Source organism: Delphinus delphis, chromosome 11 (genome assembly GCF_949987515.2).
Source record: "Delphinus delphis chromosome 11, mDelDel1.2, whole genome shotgun sequence".
Lineage (NCBI taxonomy): Eukaryota > Metazoa > Chordata > Mammalia > Artiodactyla > Delphinidae > Delphinus > Delphinus delphis.
The window spans coordinates 71058223-71083322 of NC_082693.1; the positions used below are offsets into that span (position 1 = coordinate 71058223).

General features: G+C 41.3%; 1 protein-coding gene across 3 annotated transcripts in view; it reads right to left on the reverse strand.

Annotated features, from left to right (window-relative positions):
• KITLG (KIT ligand) overlaps positions 1-18923 on the reverse strand; it is an 88854-nt gene extending 69931 nt beyond the window's left edge. For all 3 annotated transcript variants that reach the window (XM_060025336.1, XM_060025334.1, XM_060025335.1), the window contains exon 1: positions 18718-18923. In XM_060025336.1, coding sequence (XP_059881319.1) covers positions 18718-18732 — 15 coding nt within the window. In that variant the 5' untranslated portion in view covers positions 18733-18923. The remainder of the gene's footprint in view (positions 1-18717) is intronic.
• Between the last annotated feature and the right edge of the window lie 6177 nt (positions 18924-25100).

Below are 25100 nucleotides of genomic sequence, written 5' to 3' on the forward strand. Positions count from 1 at the left end.
CAGCTACACTGGCCTCCTTTCTGTTCCTGAAACACCGGGAATGTATTCCTGCCTTAAGCCCTTTGCACTTAGTTACAAGCTTTCTCCCTCCTGGGCTCTGAAAGAGGCAAGTTGTTCTGATCCTTCAGGCTTCAGTTCAGCTATCACCTTCTAGGAAAAGCCTTCTCAGGTGACCTGCCTTAAGCAGCTCCAGCACTCTCAGATCAGTTTTATTTCCACCGAAGCACTTTTCATCAGAAATAAGAAACTGATGATAACCCAATTCGTTTACTCTCACCTGTTCCTTCTGACAAGTGTGCAAATGGGGTGAGGACGAGAATTACACTATTCTTGTTCACCATTCTTATCTCTAGCACCTTGAATTGCTCAAATACTCCTACCATCAAATTCTCTTTCATATAGTACGGACCATTGTGGTAGCACTCTCTAAACTGTCTGAATAGAGAATAAATTCAGGTGTGTTAAATGGGGCACAAATGAAGTCAGGACAGTGTGATTCACTCCTTAGCAGATGGTGGCCCTATCACACAACGGAATTGCAACATCATCCACCAGTTGTGCTTGTTACCTGTCTCCTGCTCGAGTTTGAGTCCCATAAGGCAAGTACTTTCTGTCCCTCACTGTTTCGTCCAAAGTGGGTAGAGCAGTGCTGAGTACAGACAAGCCTTTCATAAATATTTGTTGAATGAATGAATGAAGGATAAACAGAAGAGTTTTGCTCATCCATTAGGCATAAACGATTATCCTCCTTCCTACTCTTGGGTCCAACAACTACTAAACCTTAATGATAACAAGGGTGAGTAATGTTGCAACATTCTCTTAATTATCCAAAATGTGACATTAGATAAATGCTTCTCAGTTTGAACTTTTAAACTTTTTCTTTGCACCTTTAAATACTTCTCTAGCCCCAGGAAAATGGAAAATTAGGATATAAAACCAGGGATAGACTGTAAGCCCCGTGAAGAGCAGGAATAATGTGTTTTGCTCACTGCTGTAGCTGTAGCCTCTAGCACAGTGCTCTGATTGTAGTAAATGCTCAATAAACTGTGTATTTTTAAATAAATTATTTTTCATGAACAACCAGTGGAAAATGCCTTCACTGGCAGATGTGGCCAAAATGTGATAATGACCCAAAGTGCAGACCCACCTATAAAATCCCCAGATTCCCTTTCTAAAGGAACTAGATGAGTATCACGTGTAGCTACTTTCCTTTACTGACTCAACGGGGGCAAAACAAAACAAAACAGAAAAACAAAAAAAAACCCCACAGACCTGGAATGCAGACACTTTCCTACAGTAAGTTCAGTGGAAGTCTCTGAGAGGTCTGCAATTCTGCACGTCATTTAGAATTCAATATAAGATGCATCTATAAATTTCTTCCTCTCTCCCAATGAGCTGCAATCCATCAAAATTTCTAAAGCAGCCATGTATAAAAAATTATTCATGGTGATTCTGCACTGGGAAACACATGCAAGGAATATGATTTCACTTGGGAGCAGGCGTGTTCAGAAGTGATGACATAGGTTAAGCTTTTAAATGCTAATCTTATCTCTTCTCAAAGCACTGGATGACTTATCTGTCATCCCTACCAGAGAAGGCAAAAGAAAAAAAAAAAGCTCACACTCACAGAACTAAATTATTCTTTTTTACGTCATCCAGACCCATTCCTAGCTTGACTGAAGAATAAAATCAACTACCTTTTCTTCAGAGTAACACAGGCATAATATCACTGTTCCCCTCTGACAAGACTTGTTTGCAAGAAACAGAAAGTTGCATGCCAGACTACTCAGGAGTGGACTCAAATGACACTCCCCTTCACCACCCCCCTCCAAAATAGGCTTTATTATTGCATTTTCATGCTAATAAGCATGATTAAGTGGCAACTCTTTTATTCCGATTTTTCACCATGACATCATGGAGTTGTGCTGAGCAATCTCCGTAATGTCACTATGTAGGAAGAGACTCCGAATTCAGCAGAGAAGGAAGATGTAGGACAGAAATCAAAAAGAAGACTTTTTACAACGTATCAGGATGCGAGCAGTGGCATCACACAGTTTATTATTACTATTTTTTAAAAGGTTCTGAGTTAACAATCTTCAAAGTAAATGTCAACTATTTTGTGTTATGAAATTCTTCCTCCAAGACAACCTGGGAAGATTATCAATTAAGCTTTCTTGTTTAATAAAACAAAAGAAGAATATGGAAAATGTACTTTAAACCCTGCTCAAGTCCTAACTCTAAATAATGCTAGGGGAAAATAAAAAGGAACTTTCTCCTTGGGTCAGGAAAGAAGATGAGTGAGTATCCATTGCAAGATTATCCTTTGGGCTTTTTTCAAAGCAGCTGCTTTGCTGCGGAATCAAAAGTGGCTGGAGGAATATATGTAAACAGGAAGACTGCTTGGAAGGCAAAGAGATTCTCTCAACATATAGGAGAGAATGGGAATCTCAGGAAATGAAGACAGGGCCGTGTATCCAGCTAAATGAAATTTAAAAGATATGCTTCAGCTGCTGTATGATTCAAGTGCCAAAGCTGCACAAGCCATTTTGCACATCCACTTCATTGTTTAATTTTTGTGTGTCATCTCCTCTTCTCATTTATGGTCCTTTTTGGAAACTTTGTTTGTAAATTGAGACAGGAGGTAGATTCTGCTCCTTGTTATGTAATTATTATCCAAAACTAGAAAAAGTTTTATGGCTTTCAGAAATGATAACCTTTCAGTTTACACAAAAAACCAAGCAGCTTACCTGATTTAAAAGAACAGAAAAAGAGAAAAGGTAAAACAGGCCATGCTGTAAGGTTGCATAACTTTAACAACTTCAGAACTTTTGAAAACTTGGCGTCAAAACATTGGGTTGCCCAAAAAGTTCATTTGGGTTTTTCGGTAAGATGTTATGAAAAAACCCAAACGAACTTTTTGGCCAACCCAATAGTTTTGTGAATTTTTTAAAGTACACAAATGTAAAAACGGTTAACTTTAGAGCACTGAATTGTAAAGCAGTTGTATCATTGCCTTGGGTCACTAAGATGGTGGCTTCTAATCACAGATGAAATTTGAAAACATCACTTATTAAATCCTTCTCCAACTTTCTTCCTCCACACTTAAATATGTCTTTGATCTTGAGTAATGAAACATCGTTTTTGCTAAATTCCTTAACTACATCAGTCTTAAATCCACAAATATCATTTAAAATGAACCATCTAAAATTCTCATATTGTCTATTGCCTCATATTTATTTCATCAATTTCTTGCTAGAGATTATACACATCAGAATCTAAAACTACACAACATCCTTTCCTTGTCTATTGCACTGGCTAACCATTAACCAACACAAACTGTGGAAAGAAAATACGAAAGGAAGCTTTTTGAATGTGGGTGAGCTGGGAAGAAGAATTCATTTACTTTATTTATAACAGTCTTATTCATTATTATGTATCAAGAAAAACATCTTACCTAGGCAAAAAGAGAAGATGTCAGCAATACTAATACTAAGCAAACAGACTGGGTTTAAGACTAACTAGTTGTAAGATGCTGAGCGACTTGCACAACCTTCCTAAGCCCACATTCCTCTTCTGTAAATGGAAGGATATAACCACCCTCATAGGTGGAGAGAATCAGGGGAGATGAAAGTATGTAACACACTTAGCTCAGGACCTGGCACATGGAATAAGCATCACAATCAGCATTTTCTTCATCATCAGCAGCTGATTAGGTACTAAAATCCTTTCTGGCTCTTATACCCTCTATAATCTTGAATTAGCAAGCACCATCTGGCACCTGCTATTCAACCTATTGTGTTATTTCCTTAAAAATGGCCAGCAACTTGCCCCCCACCTTCCTCTTTTATTAATCCACGGTCTCTACCCTCTTCTACAACCCCAAGTGGCCCACTTCTCTCTCCAAACAGAATTATGTTTGAACAACATATGTTTGTGCCAGGTGGTACTGAGTACAGTTATATGCGTTTCCTATGTATGACATCAATGCGTGATAGTAATGTTCCTCCTACCTTCCAAATAACCCTCCTTGGTGCCAACCCATGTGTCAATTGAGGTCAGCAGGCATAAAACCGATAAGTACTCAGATCCATGCTTAGAATGCTATAGTCAAAGATTCAGTCAAAGATATATCTCACGTGATTCATTAACTCATAGTTGGGTTCCAAAAACCTTTACTAAGATTTTGGTGTTGCACCACTAGCTGGGGATACCAGCATGAGGCAATTTAGCCAGGTAGACAGGTAAGTAAGAATATAATTTCATTATATTGTTTTCAATATATGATTTTGTTTGTTTGTTTGTTTGTTTGTTTTGCGGTACGCGGGCCTGTCACTGTTGTGGCCTCTCCTGTTGCGGAGCACAGGCTCCGGACGCGCAGGCTCAGCGGCCACGGCTCATGGGCCCAGCCACTCCGTGGCATGTGGGATCTTCCCAGAACGGGGCACGAACCCGTGTCCCCTGCATCGGCAGGCGGACTCTCAACCACTGCGCCACCAGGGAAGCCCTATATGATTTTTTTTTTAATGCTATAGAAGCGCGGGGTAAGATCACTAAACACAAGGAAAGCGGGGGCAGGGAGGAAGGGCAAACAGCCTTCAGGGAGGACTTCCAAGAGGAGGAACCATCTCAGCTAGACCAGCTGGAGGATGAAGAGGGGCTACCAGGGCTTTCAAGACCAAATGCAGTTGTGGAATATGTCACTATTTCACTGTACTTCGTTAAGTGACGCCAGCATGAAATTTACCACTCAGGGAGCAGTAGAGATAAGCAACAGCCGATCACAGAGAATCTTGTACAGTGTGTTGAGGGTTTGGACTTTATCCTGCAGGTAATGTAAAGTCAATGGAGGATTTTAACCAGGGTAGTCACATGGTCAGCATTCCATTAATAATCTAGATTGTGTGCATTAGAGAGAATCTTTAAAATTACAGAATTCACTCTTCATTTTGTTGGATAACAAAATGTATACCCTCGGAGGGATGAACCCCATATCAACACCACATAGTTGAATTCAGGATGTGGATCTCCTATACAGTCAGCAAGCGCTTGTTCTGACTTTCCTGCCTTGCCCCACCAAGTGCCAGGACACACATTTCAAGGAAATATGCGAAGCTAAGTCCCTTTATAATCCAGCCCTCCTCTTAAGTGACTTATAAAAACCAATGATTCTGTCCCATTCTCCTTTGGGCCTTAAAAGAATGGATGTAGACTTTTTCCTTTTTCAACGTTTAAAAGATTTTTGCTTTTTGGTTTCACTTGAGTCTTGGCTCAAATTGTTGTGTTAGATCCTACTCTAAACTGAACCCAAAGTTACTTCACACTTGTCTGGGTTGATAACTTAATTTTTGAGGTAGTGATAGTCAAAGATTCAGTCAAGAAACCTCTAGAAAGAGCGTTCAGATTATACAATGTCAGAAAACAGGAGCTGTTTTCTGTCTTTCACAAGTGCTTTGAACAAGTCCATCAAAAGGAACTTAACAGTTTAATGTTCTGTACAAGAATGGAATGCTTGTTTACCTGAAGTAATGGACAGATAAAAGTAACGTGCGTCTGTCTTGATTGATACAAAACTTACTTGAAGATTAACCTGGACAATCAAGCCCTTAAACTCTAAATACCATCACCCACAAGAAAAACCTGGATTCATAATGCAAACATTCCCAAACTGTTGATCCTACACCCTTAACTAAATTCAACACATGCAAAGAAAAAAAAAACAAAAACAAGAGCAAAAAAAAAAAAAAAACAACCTACTTTGAATGCAAAAATGAATTTTTCTTGAAAGCAGCTAGCATTTACCTAGGTTTTCTGGGTACCCAGCATGAAATAACCCTTCTCATGTACTGGCTCATTTAATCCTCAAAACCATGTGAGAAGTTAAACACTATTATAAATGTCATTTTAGAAATGAGAAAATCAGAATGTTAGAAGAATGATTCAAAGTCATCCCATTTGAAGAGGTGACGCCAGATCTATGCGTCTCCAAAGCTATTAATACATACTATATAAAGTAGTGTGCGGCTCATTTTGGAAGACATTAATAAACTCAAAGCTTTCATGTATTTAGAAAGTTTGAATTTTTCATTACTCAAGGCTTAGAATAATAAGTATGACCGTAGGCCTCTGAATGGAACAACACACACAATAACTGGTGACACAGCCAAGTCATGCATCAGCATTGTTGGTTACAAAGGGGGATGCTGACCCAGATCCAGACCCTTACTAATCTCAGTTCACGGTCACACAATCCAATTTCACATAATCACCCATAATCTCTCTCTGCTTTTCAACGACAACAAGTTTAAATAAATTATAGCCATCACACAAGTGAAGCAAACAGACAGAGTAGACTGATCCATACTGATCTGTTAGCTGGCATAATCCAGTCCCTAAAGATTAGAGATACTACTTACTGAACATCAGTTCTGGGTCAGCCAATTTCCATATATTATCTCATTTAATCTTGTATTCTTCCAACCACGTAATAGTATCCTTACCACCCCATTATACATATGAGGACATTGAGAAAGAAAGTAAATAACATGCACGTGGGTCTTGGTGAATAACAGAGCTAAGGACTTAAGCCTCATTCTAACTCCAAAGTCCATGCTCCTTTGAGTGTCTACATGAGGCCAATGAGTCAAACATTTGTACAAACACAACTTAGTTCTTAATAGTATAGCAGGAAAATGTGTTAAGTCTGAAAAGTACTTTTTTTATAATAGTACAATTCTGTGAGTGACAATCACAAAGCAGGTATGCAACATCCTATTTCCAGTTTAAAAAGCTACAAAGTATTATTATTCCATTTTACAGAAAAGGAAATTCAGTTTAAGAGAAGGTTAAGCAAAGTTAAATAATTTGCTTAAGATCCCTTGGCAAGCTAGAGCCAGACGTAAAACCTTGGTGCTTTTGACACAATAGCCATGCTCTTTCCTTTCTCCCTTGACAAGTGGCTATATTTCTGTTGATGCAGAAAATGACTTCTCCTCCCAGATAGGGAGAAGTAGATCACTCACCAATTCATGGGAAGGACTCATGTTCTGTCCCCCCAATTCCAAGCATAGCATAGCGTTTAGGAATGTAGGCTCTAGTTCCAGACCGCCTGGTTCATAAGTCAGCTCCGCCATGTATTAGCTCTGTGACCTTGGGCACAGGATAGAAAGAAGTAACTTTGCTCTAGGTAAACTATCTTGCGATTATAATTATACACATTTAGCTCTTTTTCAGTTTTTGGTTAAAGTAGAGAATGAAAACAATTATTCAGGGCTAAAGTGAATTCCAAGCCTGAGGTATTTGGATAAATTGCTTGAACTTTCCCTTTCATTCTGACAATGGAGACTTTGTAATTAAAGTCACTTTCTTAAGAAAGGAGTCACCACTGTTGATAAGCTTACCATTTGTTTAATGCTGAAGATCAGAGTGAATATTTATTTAGGATTTCCTAGGTGCCCGGCACTGGACTAAGGGCTTTTTGTGGATTCTTTCATTTAATCTTCACAACCACCTTTGAGAAATGTACTCCTGCCCTGTCTCTTTGGCAGATAGGGAAACCGAGGCTCAGAGGATTAGCCAACCAAAGTGGGTCATCTAACTGCAGTCTATTTGGTTCATCACACCTCTGTTCTGTTGTTTCCTTCACCTGCGTTCAAATGATTCCAGGACCTTTTAGCAACCTTTTAAACAACTTCATTTCCACTAAACTGATAAATTACATAGCGATGCTGCCCCTAAGGGTGCTCCAACAGTCAATTGTTTCAAAAAATCTAACATCAATGCAGAAAATGAATTTTTACTATTCATGCGGTTGGACTGACAAGGAATTACAAAGCAAAGGTCACAACTTTAATGGCTGGTAGCTTTAACAAACAGACATAAGCATAAAGACATTATTAAGTGGTTTTCTAAAAATGATCACCGCCACCTAAAATTGTGTTTGGAAACAGCATGAAAATAGAGCAAACTGATTAAAGTAATCCCCGGAGCATCTTTTATCCCCCAAGAAGTTATTTTGCAACACAATTTTCAAATATTTAAAAACCTCCCCTCTGCCAAGAAAAGTACCATTTTATTTGAAAGACACCAAGGTTTCGGCAGTAATTCTTAATTCCATAAATTAAAATGGCATTTTTCCAGTTTATAAGGACCTCGCACACAACAGGTCAGCTGACGCAGGCATTCGATGGCTAAGGAGACTGAGGTGGGAGAGGCTGGGGACCAAACCCTGGATCCCCGACTTGTGGAGGTGCTGCTGCTCTTCACAGCCATTTACCCTCCTGCGTGGTCCTGACAAGCTGCATCAGAAGCAACCCCTCGCTCTCCCGGGAACCCTGCTTCGCTTGCTCTCAACCTTCCCCTTATAAGATTAAAAAACCATCATCTTCACCCGCAAATTTTTTTTTAAAAAAAGGCTTGAGTCTTACAGATCGTATGTATATGTATATTTAAATATGGGTCCATTCCATTGACGTGGTTCAATGGAATCTAGTTTTTAGAATTAAATAGGCTTGGGCTTCCCTGGTGGCGCAGTGGTTGAGAGTCCGCCTGCCGATGCAGGGGACACGGTTTCGTGCCCCGGTCCGGGAGGATCCCGCGTGCCGCGGAGCGGCTGGGCCCGTGAGCCATGGCCGCTGAGCCTGCGCGGCCGGAGCCTGTGCTCCGCAACGGGAGAGGCCACGACAGTGAGAGACCCGGGAAAAAAAAAAAGAATTAAGCAGACTTGGCTCCAAATCCAAGCTCTTCCACTTACTTGCAATTTTTTTCCCTTTTAATCTTGGTTAAGTGTTCTTAATCTCTCTGAACTTTAGTTTCCTTGTTAAAAAAAATGAGATCAATAATCTCTCTTTCATAACATTTTTTTTTTTTTTTGGCTAGAATCAAATGAGATATTCCTGTGCAGTTTGTGGCCTGGTGCCTCATCTATAGTGAGTAATCAACGGATATTAACATATTAACTAGTCTTATTCATTCTTTCTCTTGTTTTTTTTTGGCCGTGCCCCGTGGCATGTGGGATCTTAGTTCCCGGACCAGGGATCAAAACCATGCCCCATGCATTGGAAGTGCAGAGTCTTAGCCACTGGACTGCCAGGGAAGTCCCCTATCCTTTCTCTTCTTAAGCAGCTTGTCTTTTGGCCTATTTTGTATAATTGTTGCCTTTCGTAGAAAGGGGAGAAAGATAAAGGGGGTAAAATTGGAGGAAAATTTTGTTTAATTTGCTAAGAGTGCTTGCGAGTGTTAAAGAAGGTAGATTGTGTATAAATAAGGCAGTTAAGGTATTAAGCTCTATTATTTTAATTCATTTATTCATGCAAGCCCTATAGCCAAAGGCAGGAACTGTGAACAATGAATTTATGTCTTACAGCATGTGGATTTGCTGAAAGCTTCCATGATTCCCTCCTCTTGCAGAGAAGGAACTGATTATTTACTAAGAGCAAGTACCTGTGCCCTTACACAGCCTGTCTCACTTAATCACGACATCAGTACTACCAATAGGTAAGTTATTTCTGCACCCATTTTAAAGATTGGGAAGGAAAAGTTCAGAGAGAAACACTTACTGAAGGGCACACTGCTAGTAAGAGGCCGAACCACTACTACATTTGATTCAGTCCAGTGTTTTCTGTATTCTCACATGCCCACCAGTTTCACTTAGTAAATAATAGTGCACATTCACTGAAAATTAATACTGTAAATGGGGAACAAAGTAGCCTTTCTAATCATCAACCAGACACATCTGTGTATAACAGAGCCAGGACAGTAGTTAAAATTTGCCTTCTGTTAAAAAAAAAAAAGAAAAAGGTTTCTAAAAAAGGTTGTTGGCACTTAACAACCTGAAATCAGGCATTTATTTATTCAACAACATTCCATCTGTGTTCACTGAACCTCTAGTATGAGCCACTCTGCTAGGTAACTGGAATCACAAAATTTTTGTTGCCAACTATTACAGGCAACTGTTTTTAATATCTGAATTGTGTTTGTTTTTGATTTAATGTTCCTATAAGCAGAACGTGTATCTTTGAGGTTCTGAATAGGCCGCACTAATATACTGTGGCAGTGACAGCTAAATCTCTTTGGGTGTTAATCATGACCATAAAACACTTGGAGTTGGCACGTTAAAGACCTTTTCCTCATCTGTGAATTGGGGTTTAAAGAAAACAGTACCTACCTCCCAGAAGAAAAGTTCTTTGAATTCATCTTGGAACTGTTTTCTACTAAATGCCATTTTGGCATGATCTTATTATCAGGGTGATTTGATTTTACAAAACAATCATGAAAGTATTTAAAATGGATACACATTTAAATGTCAAATGCTTGACACAGACTGTAGTAAATTTCATTCCTTCAAGCTGAATCATTTATGTGTGACATTTATACAGAAATGCAAACAATAAATGGTCAAATCGATAAAAGTCTATGGAATTGTTTAAGACTAAGAAAGATCCAAATTTCAAACGGGGAACTATTTTTTATAGTCCACTATTTTCTAGTACTGTTAAGAGGTAGAGTACCATTATGGCCGTAGTACATTATAAACAAATGTGTCCTAAACTTTTAAAGTATTTTCCTGGGCAGGGGTTAGGAATTAGAGAAAACAAAACTGTTACAATTTGTTGCGTAACAATGGAAGGATTATATAAACCCTATTTTGTCGTTTGATGCTTTTCTACACAGAATTAATTTCATCCAGCACTAAAAACATTATACTAATATCGTCCTTTTGATTCTTCATGAACGTTTTCTAACTACTTTATTATCCCTGCATTTTAGCAAACCCTTTGCACCACCTGGAAGCAGAAAGCACCAGCCCAGCTCCTTTTACTGTGATAATTTATCTTTCTAACAAACAGTAGAATGACCTGTGTTAGTTCTCCACCTAACAGAACACATCAGAGATCTCTGGGTAGGGCTGGCTGAAGATAGCAGCTTTCTAAAATCGCCAGAGATCCAAACTAAAGTAATCACAGAGGTTTTAGTCGGTCATCAAAAATGGAAATCCCTAACGTGTTGACTATTTCAGAAGTGTTAAACTGTAGGTTTAACACAGAACCATAAATAACGATGTGTGACTGCCGGGGTTTGTTTTGCAATCCTTGGGTTTTCTAGATCACATTAGAAACCCTTTTATATGAAGCACCTCTACCCTGCCTCCCTCCTCCCATCTAAAGTTCGGCAGTGAATGTAAATTTTAACAGCCATCCATATGGACAACGCATACCAGGAAGGGTGCAAGGCCTTTATAAACACAACCTACTTTCTTTGCAACACTCTTCTTGGAAATCAAGGAATCTGTTTTTTCACAAGGTAGCTGTATAGGAAGGCTTTGCGAAAGGGACCCCAAGTAAACAGTGGAAAACTCAGCACAACGGGGTTCCTCACAATAGACAACCACTATTAAGCTGTAATTTTTAGAGGCAACCTGGTTTACGACCACTCAAACACTGGTATTTAGAAGAAACAGGCCAATTACAAGATGTGATTCAGCCCTGGACTTTAGTAAAGGCACTTAAATGGAAAGGTCCTTGGCTTCAGAGATTTCAAGTCAAGAGGAAAAAGAGGCAAAAGTGCTAAGCACCCACAGGGCTTTTAAACAAAAGATGAACTTCCGCTCCTGAAAGGGCAACAGAGTATGTGTATGCAAGACAAACAACGGCCCCCTTCAGGCTGTGCTCTGTCCTCCCTGGTCTCCAGTGGGGGCACAGTATGCAGTCAGGGTACATTATACAGTGGGGATGCCCTTTCTGCAAAGGTGAAGGAGGCTGGGGCTTACTTTTTCCAGTGAGCACTGACGATGGCTTTGCTCTCGCTCTCTCGTCTTGTGCACCCTTTTGCTTGGTCACCCTAGAGAGCAAAGGCATTCTTTGCAAGGCCACTGTCAGATTTTTGAGCTGCTGTCTGTGCACCAGGAACACAGAAAAGGTACCCTAACTGCCCCCTTAGAGACTACATTCTAATCAGCAGCCCTCCAAGCCCCAAGGCAACAGCTACACCTGCAAAGTCAAGTGCTGAATTCCTTCATCCAGATAAATGAAAGATAGCTACTGCTACTTTTTTTTAAGTGTCTGGATCATTGCCTCAATTCTGAACATGGTTTTAGCAGGAAGTTCACTAGATTTTGCTGGTGCTTAGAGCATTATCATCATTGTCACAGCTCTATTTTCTGCGGAATCCGTGGTCTCTTGCCTGGAGGAGGGGGTCCAGACCTGCAAAAAGTCAGGGCAAGGAGAGACTGAGACTCGGCAACGTGCCATCCACAGAAACTGTCTTTCCCAGAGGCAGAAGGGCTGCTCCCTCCTTTTTCAGCCTCTGTGTCTCCAGCTGCAGACCTCTTCCCTTCACTCTTCTCAGGATTAACTCTAGGGCACAATATTACTGAGGCTCAGTGACTTGCCCAAGACTATGAAGATCCAGTGACCGGCCCTGGAGCCAGAACCAAGTGCAGGGTCCATACCTCTGATTCCCTGCACGGAAGTTCTTTCCACTACAGGATCAAATTCTCTCCATTTCTTCTCCACGCACACAGATATTGGAGACCGCAGGGGTAGAAACAATGAGCAAATACGGGAGGCAGACATTCATTAGTTATGTAAGATGACGTCCTCTGGCTGTCTGACTTTGCCTTATGATTCTTCTTCACTTAGAGGATTTAAAGATTGGGAGAGAGAAAGTAAAGATCCCTTTCAACTACGGATATTGCCCAGATAGCAAGTGCAAATACCATTCTTGTTATAGAGGAATATCAAGTAGCAGGTGAAAAGGCTAAAAGTAGAATAGTCTAAGTTGAAATCTCCTTCATTTCTCCCCATTGGCTGCTTTATCATCATAAAAAAAGGGTTAAAATTTCTATTCACACCAAAGCAATGACTACATGGATCTCGGAACCAAAGGAAGCTAAAATGCCATCTGGTTCAAACATCTATTTTACTACTACCTTAGACATAGAGAATTCTAGAACTGGAAGGCACTTAGAAATCACCTAGTCCTACTCTCTCATTTTACAGTGGAGGAAACTGAGGTCCAGAGAGATTCAAATGTCTTCCCGAAGTCATACAACATAGTATCTGCGCTAATAAATGAACTCCATCCCCTAATAACCAAGTCAATGTGGCAGCCTAGAAAAAAATAGTAAAATGTAGTCAAAAGACAAAGAGAGTTACGTAACAGACAGTCTTCCTTTAGATGACACACACTGCAATTTTAGAAAAAGATCCATGAGGCCTAATTATAAGAAAATCACCCCCTATCACCTCCATTTTTCTGGACAGAAGGAAATAGGTAGAGATGGGATAATGACAATTCTCTCCAACTCCCAGCCCCTGTAAACAGTTTTTATCATGCCCATAATTAAGTGAAAAGGCAAAAACATCTCACTGCATCTATAAATCAGTAAGTCTATAGTCAATGGTTTCTATGAGACAAAGTCTAAATAAAATAACCCTGAAAACAGCATATATTATAAAAGCATCCTGGTGTTCCTTCAATTTGTTTTATAAATTGTTCTGACTACACAGGTGGCTAACACCAAAGAGAGTCTCCTGCAGGTGCTCATGATTCATGTACTAGAAAACAAAGATAAAAGATCACTCCTGACAGATTTATATCCAAATACCTTACCCTAATTTACGAAAGGGAACATTAAGGAAACTGAGAAAAGAAAAAAAAATCTCCCAAACTTGCATAATGAAAAAAATTAAAATGTCACTACATGTTGCCTGATAAAGACAATAAAGACACACTGCAGACACGAATGCTTGTCCTCACTCTGAAGAACAAGTTCACGAACACCAAGGACAGGAGACTGACCCAGTCTCTTTAGTCTAAAATGAAATAAAATAAACCCTCAGAATCAGACAAGAGGCACTTAGAAAGCAAAAGTATGGAAATATGAAAGTGAATCAGAGATGGTGATTATATTCCCATTTTCGATTCCTATTTTCAATTTTAACTCTTACTTTCACTTTTTAAGAAAAACTTTAGGGCTTCCCTGGTGGCGCAGTGGTTGGGAGTCTGCCTGCTAATGCAGGGCACACGGCTTCGAGCCCTGGTCTGGGAGGATCTCACATGCCGTGGAGCAGCTAGGCCCGTGAGCCACAGCTACTGAGCCTGCGCGTCTGGAGCCTGTGCTCCGCAGCAAGGGAGCCGCCATAGTGAGAGGCCCGTGCACCGCGATGAGGAGTGGCCCCCGCTTGCCACAACTAGAGAAAGCCCTCGCACAGAGACGAGGACCCAACACAGCCAAAAATAAATAAATTAATAAAATCCTACCCCCAACATCTAAAAAAAAAAAAAAAAGAAGAAAAACTTTAAAGCATTTATCATCTCTCCTGCCACAGATAACCTTTCTTTTCATACATTCCTGATTTGATAGTACAAACAGGTATCAGTTTATAAGGCTGAATGCAGAGATCCAGATTTATGAAAATTTGGTCTCTGTGCTTTGATGGTTAAGCAACATTTACCTGCAAAAGCTAGTTTTTTTCTGGCTTTTAAGTTAGTCGGCAGGCAATTCTCTTCTCGGGGATAATAAATTCAGACTGTAACTACAGTAAGCCACTGTGCTGGGATACAGACATATATAAAATCTCATTTAATCCTTACAGATCTTTATAACTATTTTATAATCATTGTACAGATTGCAAAATGGAAATCCCAAGAAGTTAAACCATGTGCCTAAAGTCATTTGTCTTACCAGTGGTAAGACAGGAATTAGAATCAAAGTCTTGAAAAGCTAGAACCTAAGATCGCTCCACTATATCTCAGGTGTTCCCTAGACATGGTGGGGGAAGGGCACACTCAGTGGGGCTCGCCGGACCATGCAAGAAACCTCCAGTTTCAGACTAGCTATTTGGGGAGAATTTTTTTTTAATGTTATTGATGGTGATGGAAAGATTTCAATAACCCTATCATGATAGCGTAAATGTGATTCATAACTTGCGATCTCCAAATCAGCAGTTAGATATAAATAAAATTTGGCGATTTTAATTGGTTTGGCTTGGGCCGGGCCTTCAGACTTCCATATGGTTATTTTCCTTGTTTTATGTTGCATGTAATCGACTTAGCACTTGAGTTTTAAAGTCTTGGCAGAATCTATCAATTAAAAGCTACAAAAATTAGGATTGTTCAAAGCACACATTCCAAATGGAGTGATTTTAAGGACAAAATTTAAAAATGCTCTTTTCATAAATGTTAAATTTTTCTGTAAACTTGCATCATCACCCAGATGACAAACTTCATACAGACAAAAGAGGGATATTTTCTCTGGAAAAACAAAAGCTAATAAACATTCTATTTGCTTCTTCTGAGAACTAATGTGTGCCTAAAATGGCCTTTTCTACACCGTTCGCCAGATGAATTTTTCCTATCTTCATATTTCTAAAACTGACAGCAGTCATGAAAACTCTCACAGACCAGACCATCTCAAAACTAAAATGTGGGCTTCCCTGGTGGCGCAGTGGTTGAGAGTCCACCTGTCAATGCAGGGGACACGGGTTCGTGCCCCGGTCCGGGAAGATCCCACGTGCCGCGGGGCGGCTGGGCCGGTGAGCCATGGCCACTGAGCCTGCGCGGCCGGAGCTGTGCTCCACAGCGGGAGAGGCCACAGCAGTGAGAGGCCCGCGTACTGCAAAAAAAAAAAAAAAAAAAAAAAAAAAAAAAAAAAAAAACTAAAATGTAAGTACAACATCAATAAACATGGCACCAGCCCTGTTAAACTGATAGCACTTTTATTTATTTATTTTTTTTTTTGCTGTACGCGGGCTTCTCACTGTTACGGCCTCTCCTGTTGCGGAGCACAGGCTCCGGACGCGCAGGCTCAGCGGCCATGGCTCACGGGCCCAGCCGCTCCACGGCATGTGGGATCTTCCCGGACCGGGGCACGAACCCGTGTCCCCTGCAACGGCAGAAGGACTCTCAACCACTGCGCCACCAGGGAAGCCCAGCACTTTTCTAACTGGTCTTGCAAATTAATGTCCAATTGTTATTTAATATACCAGTTTATCAGAGTATTACATTGAAAAAAATGATTATACATTGAAATAATGTTCTTTCTAAGCCAGAGACACAATTCCCTTCAGAAAACGTAAAACCACACAATATGGATAAAATACATTCAGAAATCTGAAAAACACAAAATGCTTTCATTTCTGTAGACTTGTGACTAAACTTATTGTTAAAATTGCTCCTCACGACTACTGCCCATGTAATTATTTCCCATATGCTAAAAGTTCATCACACGTGCTAAATAAATTAAAGAATCATTTATCAAACCTCAAGTGGTTGTTGGTGCATTTCCACATTTATTTAGCTTGACTGAAAGTCCAGAATGCCTGGTGTCCCTGTGATTCTTGGAGAGATGCACAATTCAAGTGTATTTTTAAAATTACCATTAAATTCTCATTTTATATCTTGGGTAATGGAAGGGTACACAACTGTTTGTTTTATAACAGAACTCTGGAATTGATGCCATCTTTACAAATGATTATTTAAACTATTGAATGTTAATAGATATTCCTCCCTGGCAAATATAACATTAGATTCAGTAGAACAATCTTACAACTTAATGTCAGATTTCCTTATGCTACTCTCCATCCATACAGAGGTGCACAGGAAATTTCTTTGTAACTTTTGGATTAGAAAATTTAACAATATGAATGAGGATCTAAGCACCCTCCCCCATTTCCACTGATTATTTCATTGATTTCATGCTATTTCCAGGGTCCCCTTTTTCTGTGGCAAGAATATGGAATTGCTAGACGTATCTTTAAAGGAAACCTTGAAGGTCATTAGATCCCAGGCAATGAATGCCTTCATTCACCAAGGGCACTGCCCTCCTTTGCCTTCAGTCCTTTAACAGCAGCAAGTTCCCCCAAAGGGCTTGCACTTTTACTCGGCCTGAGCAGGTCACATTTCTAAAATATTTAGCTGCCTGCAGTGTCTCTGGTCAGCAGTACTGAGTCACTAACACCAAGGAGTTTCAGGCTAGTTTGACCTCTTTCTAGTTTTCAATGGAATTATCCCATGTAAGCCAATTTACACAGCCATTTAATCAAAGTGAGAAAGGAGATTACAGAGCTCACTTTTGTTTTGCAAAGCAAGGGTGCAAGGATCATCAATCCTACTGACTCTCAAAGTGACTTGATAGTACATCGCCCCCCTTTGGATTGTTGGTCATTAACCTGATCTGTCTCCAGTGATCTTGTTTAAATAGGAAGGTTTAGGCTCTTTTCCTGAACTAGAAGGTAGCGGTTTCTCCACCCACATCTCACCACTACCATTCACGTGAGCAGATGCTACTATAACAAAGAATTGGTTCCCCGTCCGCCCATGCTTATTATTCCACAAAGCAGAAAGCATGTACGAATCAAGTAATTAGATTAAAACTTCTCTTCTGTTGCCAGTCTTTAACATTTGCATTTCAACAGCCCACTGTGGTGATCCCAGGTGCTTTGCCTATAAACTAACCTGCTTGCAGGAGAGGAACTTGCGCTCCGCTCCTCTCCTCGGTCTTGGGCAGCTGCCCTAGAGACTACACAAAAATTTCTTCCAGGCCACGTCCCTCCCTCCTGCCCTTTTCCACACGGGTGCAATGGGCTCGAGTCTTCCTACTCCCCTCTGAATATGTACCCTTCCCAGGTCTAGACACCTATTTAAAATATGACACTAAGTATGTCATTAAATAAAGCATTTTCAGCACATTCTAAACTGAAGATCTGTACCAACCTTTCCCCCACCAATTCCACCCCTTCGACACACTTCAGGAACTGCTATCTCCGACAGCACCTCTGGGGGGTGAAAGGGCAGCCTTACCCAACCCGCGGCAGATAACAGAAAAATTCCTAAGGGGAGAAGTAAGTGGAGGTAAGACCTGCAGTGGCAAAAAGAACTGTGCATGGGAGTACGGTGGCGGCCCTTTCTAAATCCAGATATCTGCTGCAAGAAAACAAACAAACTAAACTAATTGTACCCCTGGACGGTGCCTTACCACTGTGCTTCTGTATAATGCACAATTTTGCAGCACTGGGAATTACCTCAATAACTACCATCAGAGGTGCCCATTAACACACACACAAACAACTTTTTCTCTTCTGTAATGGAAGAAAGTGGGTGCAATGTGGAGGTATTACCCCCTTTAGAGCTCTCTTGCCTAGAGCCGCAAACCTGGCAGACGCCGCGGGAGTCGTTTCCCGGGGCTGGCCGGGGAGGTTCTCCGCCCAGCGGAACGCGGCCACTAAGGAACTCTGGGTTGGCTAAGTTCCAGCGGCTGCACCCGCGTCCGCACGAGCCAGGTACCCACCCAGGGGCTGCACAAAAATCTGGGTGCGCGAGCGAGCGTGGCGCGTGGGGAACTGTTGTAATGTCCCCGAAATCCACGGGAAAATGTCTGCGGTGCAAAGACATGCCTTTCAGTAATCACTTAAACTCTCCGGCCAAAGGACAGATCCTTCCATCTTACAGGAACTGCGGCTCCCGACTGACAGCTCCCAACTTAAGGGCTACAGCTCCAAACTTGACACGGGCTCCCTCTCATCACTCTCACTCCTCCTCTCCCAGGCTCACCCGGGCCGGGCGGCTGGGGCTCGCACGCCACACCCGCCTCCCCAGCGCCCTCCAGGCTCTTCCGGCAGGCACAGCCCCGAACGCCCTGGCACTTGGGGCCGGGACGCGCCGGCCTCCAGGCGCGATTTTCTTGGAGAGCCAGCGAGCTCCCGGACGCGCCCTACTCACTTGTGTCTTCTTCATAAGGAAAGGCAGCGCTGTGATCCAGCCCAGGCAGCGGTGTGGCAACTCCGTTTAGCTGTTCTGGAGCTCCAGCATATTGCATGAGCAGCGGCTGCAGATAGTCCACGCATTGGGTAGCCCGAGCGCAGCGCCCTCTCCACTGCTCGTGCTTCGCGGAGCGCTCCCGGTCCCGGCGAGAGGCGGCGAGTGAAGCCCGGGTAGGAGAGCCGCCAGCACTTTTATACAGCTCCCTCCCGCCTACTCCGGACACGCCTCCTTCCCTTCCGGAGCTCCGGGGAAGCAAGGCTGGGCTGGGCCACGGGAGGGAGACCCGGGAGGGCGGCCGGAGCCCCGCGAATACACCAGAGTTGGACAAATCAAGCCAAGCGCGTCCCCACGCCGGGGGGCCCGTGTGCGCACGGCCGGGAGGCCACCAGGGCGCGGGGGCGCCGAGGGTGAAGCTGGACACCATGCAGCCGCCGCTCGCGCTGCACGCGGGTAGTCGAGAGTCCCTGCTCGGCCTCTTAAGATCCGCCGGGGCTCACCTGGCACCGCCGGGGGACGGAAGAAATACCTCGCGCGCTGGCGAGGGCCCGGAGCTCCCGCTTTTCTGTAGAGGCGGTGTGGGAGAGGTCACTGGGGGCCTAGCAAACAATTCGCCCCGTCCTGCTTTATGGAAATGTTTTTAAAGCTTAATTAGGATCTATATAGTTAGGCCATTGTCTTACCCTTGTTGTTTTTAAACAATTACTTTAGTGAATGAATATTTAATCATTGAAATAACAGTTGACTCAGGATTGAATACTGCTAAGGGAGATGCTGTTTCCAGAATGGTTTACTGCTGCTTCTTTAGAAATTAAGATTGAAAGAGAAGCGATAGGTTATTAAACGTGGAGATCACCAACCCAGCCAGAGTTTTGAAAACTGTACTTTTTTGCTGGAGAAGGTTTTGGAGTCGGAAAGATAATGCAACAACAATAATAGTAGATAAAACCATTATATGATGCACTTAATTACATACCAGGCGCCGTACTAAGTACTTTACAGAGATAATCTCATCAAATCTTTTCCATAAATCTATTGTATAGGCCCTGTCATTTTTATTCCCAGTTTATAGCTGATGAAACAGTCTTAGGTCAATTTTCCCAAACCACAGCTAGGAAATGACAGAACTTAATTTGAATCCAGAGCCCTGGCTATACAGCTTTTTGTTTGTTTCTTTGTTTGGGGCTTCGTTGAGTCTTTGCTGCTGCGTGTGGGCTTTCTCTAGTTGCCCGATCGGGGGGCTACTCTTGGTTGCGGTGCTCGGGCTTCACATTGAGGTGGCTTCTCTTGTTGCGCAGCATGGGCTCTAGGCCTGCAGGGCTTCAATAGTTGTGCCTCGGGGGCTCTAGAGCGCAGGCTCAGCGAGCCATGTGAGATCTTCCGGGACCAGAGATCAAACCCGTGTCCCCTGCATTGGCAGACAGATTCTTAGCCACTGTGCCACCAGGGAAGTCCCCTATAGAGCTTTTAAAAAATACTTAAAACAAATATTAACTCTCCAAACCCCGCCCCTGCCACCCCCCCCCCGCTTTTTTTTTAGTCTGTGCTGTGTCTTCATTGCCGCAGGCGGGCCCCAAAACCCTTTTATATTTGTTCTTATAACTGGAGAACACTAAAAAGCATTTTATTAATTTTTAAAAGAAAATATTTACTAGACATTAACATCAATAGTCTATGAAATAAGAATAATGTGTAAATTTAGGAATTAGGTATTTTAATAAGAGAGTAGGATTCCAAATTTGCCTTAATTAGTTCAGTGTGCCTTTTTTCAAAATGAATATGCCAAACCTATAACCATGAGAAACAAGAAACTAGGTAAAATTTGAAGCTCACTGTGTTAATTTTCTATCACTGCTGTAACAAATAACCAAAACTTAATTGCTTTAAACAACACAAATTCATTATCTTAACGGTTTGGAGGTGAGGAGTCCAAAATGGATCTCCCTGGGCTAAGTGTTGGCAGGGCTGTGTTCCCTATAGAAGCTCTAGAGAGTTCCTTTTCTTGCCTTTCCAGGCTTCTAGAAGCTATCCAGATTTTTTGGATCATTCCTCTTCAAAGTCAGTTGTGGTGAATTGAGTCCTCACATCACCCACTCTGCCCTTCCCTTCTGCCTCCTTCCACTTCTAAGGGCCTTGTGATTACCTTGGGCCCACCTGGATAATCCAGGCTATACTCCCTAAATCAGCTGATTAGCATCATTAATGCCATCTGCAATCTTAATTCCCCTCTGCTATTAAGGATAGCCTATTGACAGGTTCTGGGGATTAGGACACTGACATCTTTGGGCGTGGCAGGGGTGCATTATTCTCCCCACCACACTCAATAGCGAACAAATTCAGGGAGAACATGGAGTGGAAATGTGGGCTTGTTATGTCACTATGCATCCTTCATCAAGTGCTTCACTCCAAGTGGCTACAGAGCTCTGACTAGGAGACTACCTCCCGCTCCACGGTTACGAAAATAAATGTTTGAAAAAACCAAAAGTTCAGAGTATTAAATAATTACTTTTACTTTCAATCGAAACAGTGCTACAAACCATTTTAAGCAGAAGTGAAAAGAAGTCTGTAAACAGAAGCAAATGCGACGGTATAGGAAAATCATTTAACTAATGACTCCTCTCTGCCAATCCCAATCTTAACACAGCCAGCCTTTAGGAGTAATTTTGGTCTGCCAGAATCTTCCAAAGAGTTGCATATATATTATGCACAAAGGAGTCACACTCCTGAAATGTATCATTATGGTCTAATGGAAAGGGAAACGGGTTTGAGAAAGGTTGATTCTATTTCAGACTCTGTTGCAGGCTCTATGACCTTGCCACCGATCAGGGGTTTAGCAGTGTGGCATGCATAACTGCAAAGGCTCCCCAGGTGACTGTAGGTGCTGCACTGATGAACATCTTTATCTTACCAAATGAGTATAAATTAAAATGTGTATTTTTAAAATGTATATAATATATACATGTATAACCCACATATATCAAACAGATGATTCCAAGTTGATTATTGCTTAGAAAAAAAGAAATTTGAAGGGTCAATTTAAAAGCAGTTTAATGTATAACATTAAATAAATATAACTGGTAGTAAAGGAAGGTGTATAACGACAAAAATCATGACATTGGTAGAATTACTGAAGCTTGGCAAACATCAATCTAACTGTACTAATTTTATGAAACCAATAAGAAGGAATAGCCTAATAGGTTAGAACAGGTTTAAAGAAACCGGGGAGTAGACCTAGCAGAAATTCAACCCAATTTCTTTTCAATCAACTGGATAATTCATCTCAGGACTCCATATACTAACCTCCTAGAGTGACTTGCTCTCTTTGCTTCCCTTCCTCCCTCCTTCCCTTCTTCTCCCTCTCAGTTCTTTCTCCTCCTCCCACCTCCACAGCTCAATGGCTTTCTAGCTACACTAATATCATCACTGACTTTCTCATCCATAACTGTATCTGTTGTTTCCTTCATACTGATGCACTACAGTTATGCTGTATAATCATGATACTTGAAATCAAAATGAAGAGAATATGAAAGCAGACACCAAAGAGGTTAGAAGAGGTAGCATGCAAATCACAGACTGTGGGCAAGCTCTTCAGGAGGTCAGAAGTGGGTCAGAAAGACAAAGATCTTCCTTCGGTGTAGGCCTTTGAGAGGAGACAAAGGCCAGCCTCTAGTCCCTTAGCAGAAGAAAACCAGGAGCTACTTAAAAGTGAACAAGAGGTAGGGCTATGCCCCAAATGGATAGGAAGCATCAGGAATTTTTTCTCGTAGAAAAGTAGCTCCTGTTATAGGGTGCAGGGAGTTCAACATTTGATACATTGGGAAGAAAGTCTATCCATGATTATCTAGTCTTTACTTGCATACTTTCAGTGCTAGTTGGTCCACCATGCTGTTTTTGATTAATCTAATTATTGGAAAGATTTTTCTCTTTTGAGCTTTAACATTTGTTGTTGTTTATGTTAAGAGATAGGTTTAATTTAGTAAGGAAATCTAGTAAGTCTTGTGCGTATGAAACATCTCTTGTTTGTTCACCCATTCTGGCTGCCCTCTGTTAGACACATCACTCTTTGGTCACAAAACTTCCTGTGCTGAGAACTCTGGTGGCTTGCCATTCATTGCTCTTGGAATAAAGAAAAGCAAAGAATTTAAGGCTTCCCAGGTCTGGCCCCCTCCCTGCCTCTCCAAAGTCAATTTGTGCTGTGCTCCCTGCTCCAGAGGCAAGAAACCTTTTCTGTTCCTCAGAGTTCCCTCCCATTTCAGAGCCTTTGGTTATACTCTTCCTTCTGCTTCTGCAGAGACCACTTTGCTCAAATCTCCTCTTTACCCAGTAGATATTTTCTTATTCTTTAGATCTCAACTCAATATTCCCTATATTCTCTTCCTCAGGCAGGTTTTCCCTAACCTCTGATTTGATCAACTCCCCTCTTATTATAAACTCAAGTATGAATTCCCTCTTTCGTAGCATTTATGAAACATTTGTTTGTGTGATTATTTGATTAAAGTCACTGACTATGACTGTCCTCACTCATTAGTTTATCTTCAGTGTTTAGTACAGTAAGCAGAACACAGTGAATCTCTTAAATACTTTTCCAATTAGTTTACTGATGCCAGGCAGGAGGCAGGAATCGGATAAGGCCCAGAGCTTGTACGACGTCAACAATTTCTCACAACAATCATGTAAGGGAGATAATTTTTCTGTTTGATAAATAAGGAAACTAAGGACCAATAAGGTTAAGTAATTTATTCAAGATCCCTCGGTTGGTAAGTGGAAAAGGCATGATCTAATCCAGGCATGTGGACAACGGTTAGGATTTTTTATCTGCTCTACAACTCTCCTATTCTTCTTCCTCTGCTACTAGCATCCCACTTTCTTTTGTAGAAATCACACAAGATGATCCCATGTCTCTCAGAAGGGATTGTCATTCACAAGGCTTTGCCTCCCCTTCCCCCCTCACTGTAGGGGTTGGTTTAGGATCCAGGTCTGGCCAATCCCCTGATTGGTGAGGTATGGGTATATCACCTGAGGTGGGCTAATCAGAATCCACTGAGATATTTTCCTGCTAAAGTCAATTGGAAAGATTACCTTCTTCCTATGGAGTTGCCACAAGCTACAAAAATGTGAAGTTTCCTTTATCCTATTGGTGTCTGGTTTGGCCAGCCTTAAAAATGATGAAAGATATCCATTCACAGACTATTCTTTGAAAAACCCCAAATTTCTTATATTCAGGGGATACCATCAAACTCATTTATTTAGTTTTTTCTTGATTATAGAATAAAGGTTAGAAAATATTGCCAAGGATAGTAAATACTTAAATTATTGATAGTCGGCCTTCTTTTCCCTTTACATTGTGCTTAAAAATTAATCACAGGTCCAATTTAAAAACAACAGTAAATAATTACATTCCTGAAAAAACGTTGAGCCTGTATGATGTCAAATCAGAGATATTTTTTAACTCTTTTATGAAATCTAGAGATGTTTACAATATTAACTCAGAATGTTCAATTTAGTGTTGTTAATAAATATTGATCACATATCAGAAGGAATTTGGTTGACAAAAAGAAAGGAGTGTTGGGCTTCCCTGGTGGCGCAGTGGTTGAGAGTCCGCCTGCCGATGCAGGGGATACGGGTTCGTGCCCCAGTCTGGGAAGATCCCACATGCTGCAGAGCGGCTAGGCCCGTGAGCCATGGCCGCTGAGCCTGTGCTTCCGGAGCCTGTGCTCCGCAACGGGAGAGGCCACAACAGTGTGAGGCCCCCGTACCAAAAAAAAAAAGAAAGGAGTGTTTCCTGAAGATAATTATAATATACAAAGATCATTATCGTCCATGGATATCAAATAATCTAGAAGTTATTAGACATCATGACCTACTGAAAAAGTGAGATTATCAAGAAATTCTAAAGGAATAGACTTATTTAAACATTCTAGTAGAAACCTGAGTAAAAAGGAATCCAATGGATCCTAGAGAAAGAATTTCCTGGTACACTTAAAACTATTAATTCAACTTTGCAGAAATAACTCATATTATTTATTCATTAATTAATTCATTTGACAAATATTTTAATACTTCCAGTAATTATAACAAATAATTTTAAATTACTTCCAATAATCTCCTCTAAAATGTATCATTCATTTCTGTTATCACTGCCTCACTTCAGAGCTGATGAATCTCATTTAAACTATTGCAGTATATTCATCAAATGTCATCCTGTCCCATCCACTTCACCAATATACTCTTCCCATCCACTTCATCATCACTGCCAACATTACTGTAGCATCTATAAAAATCTAGGCACAGCACCTCACTGTCTATAAATGTATTCTGATTCTCCATACCTAGAGAATAAAATC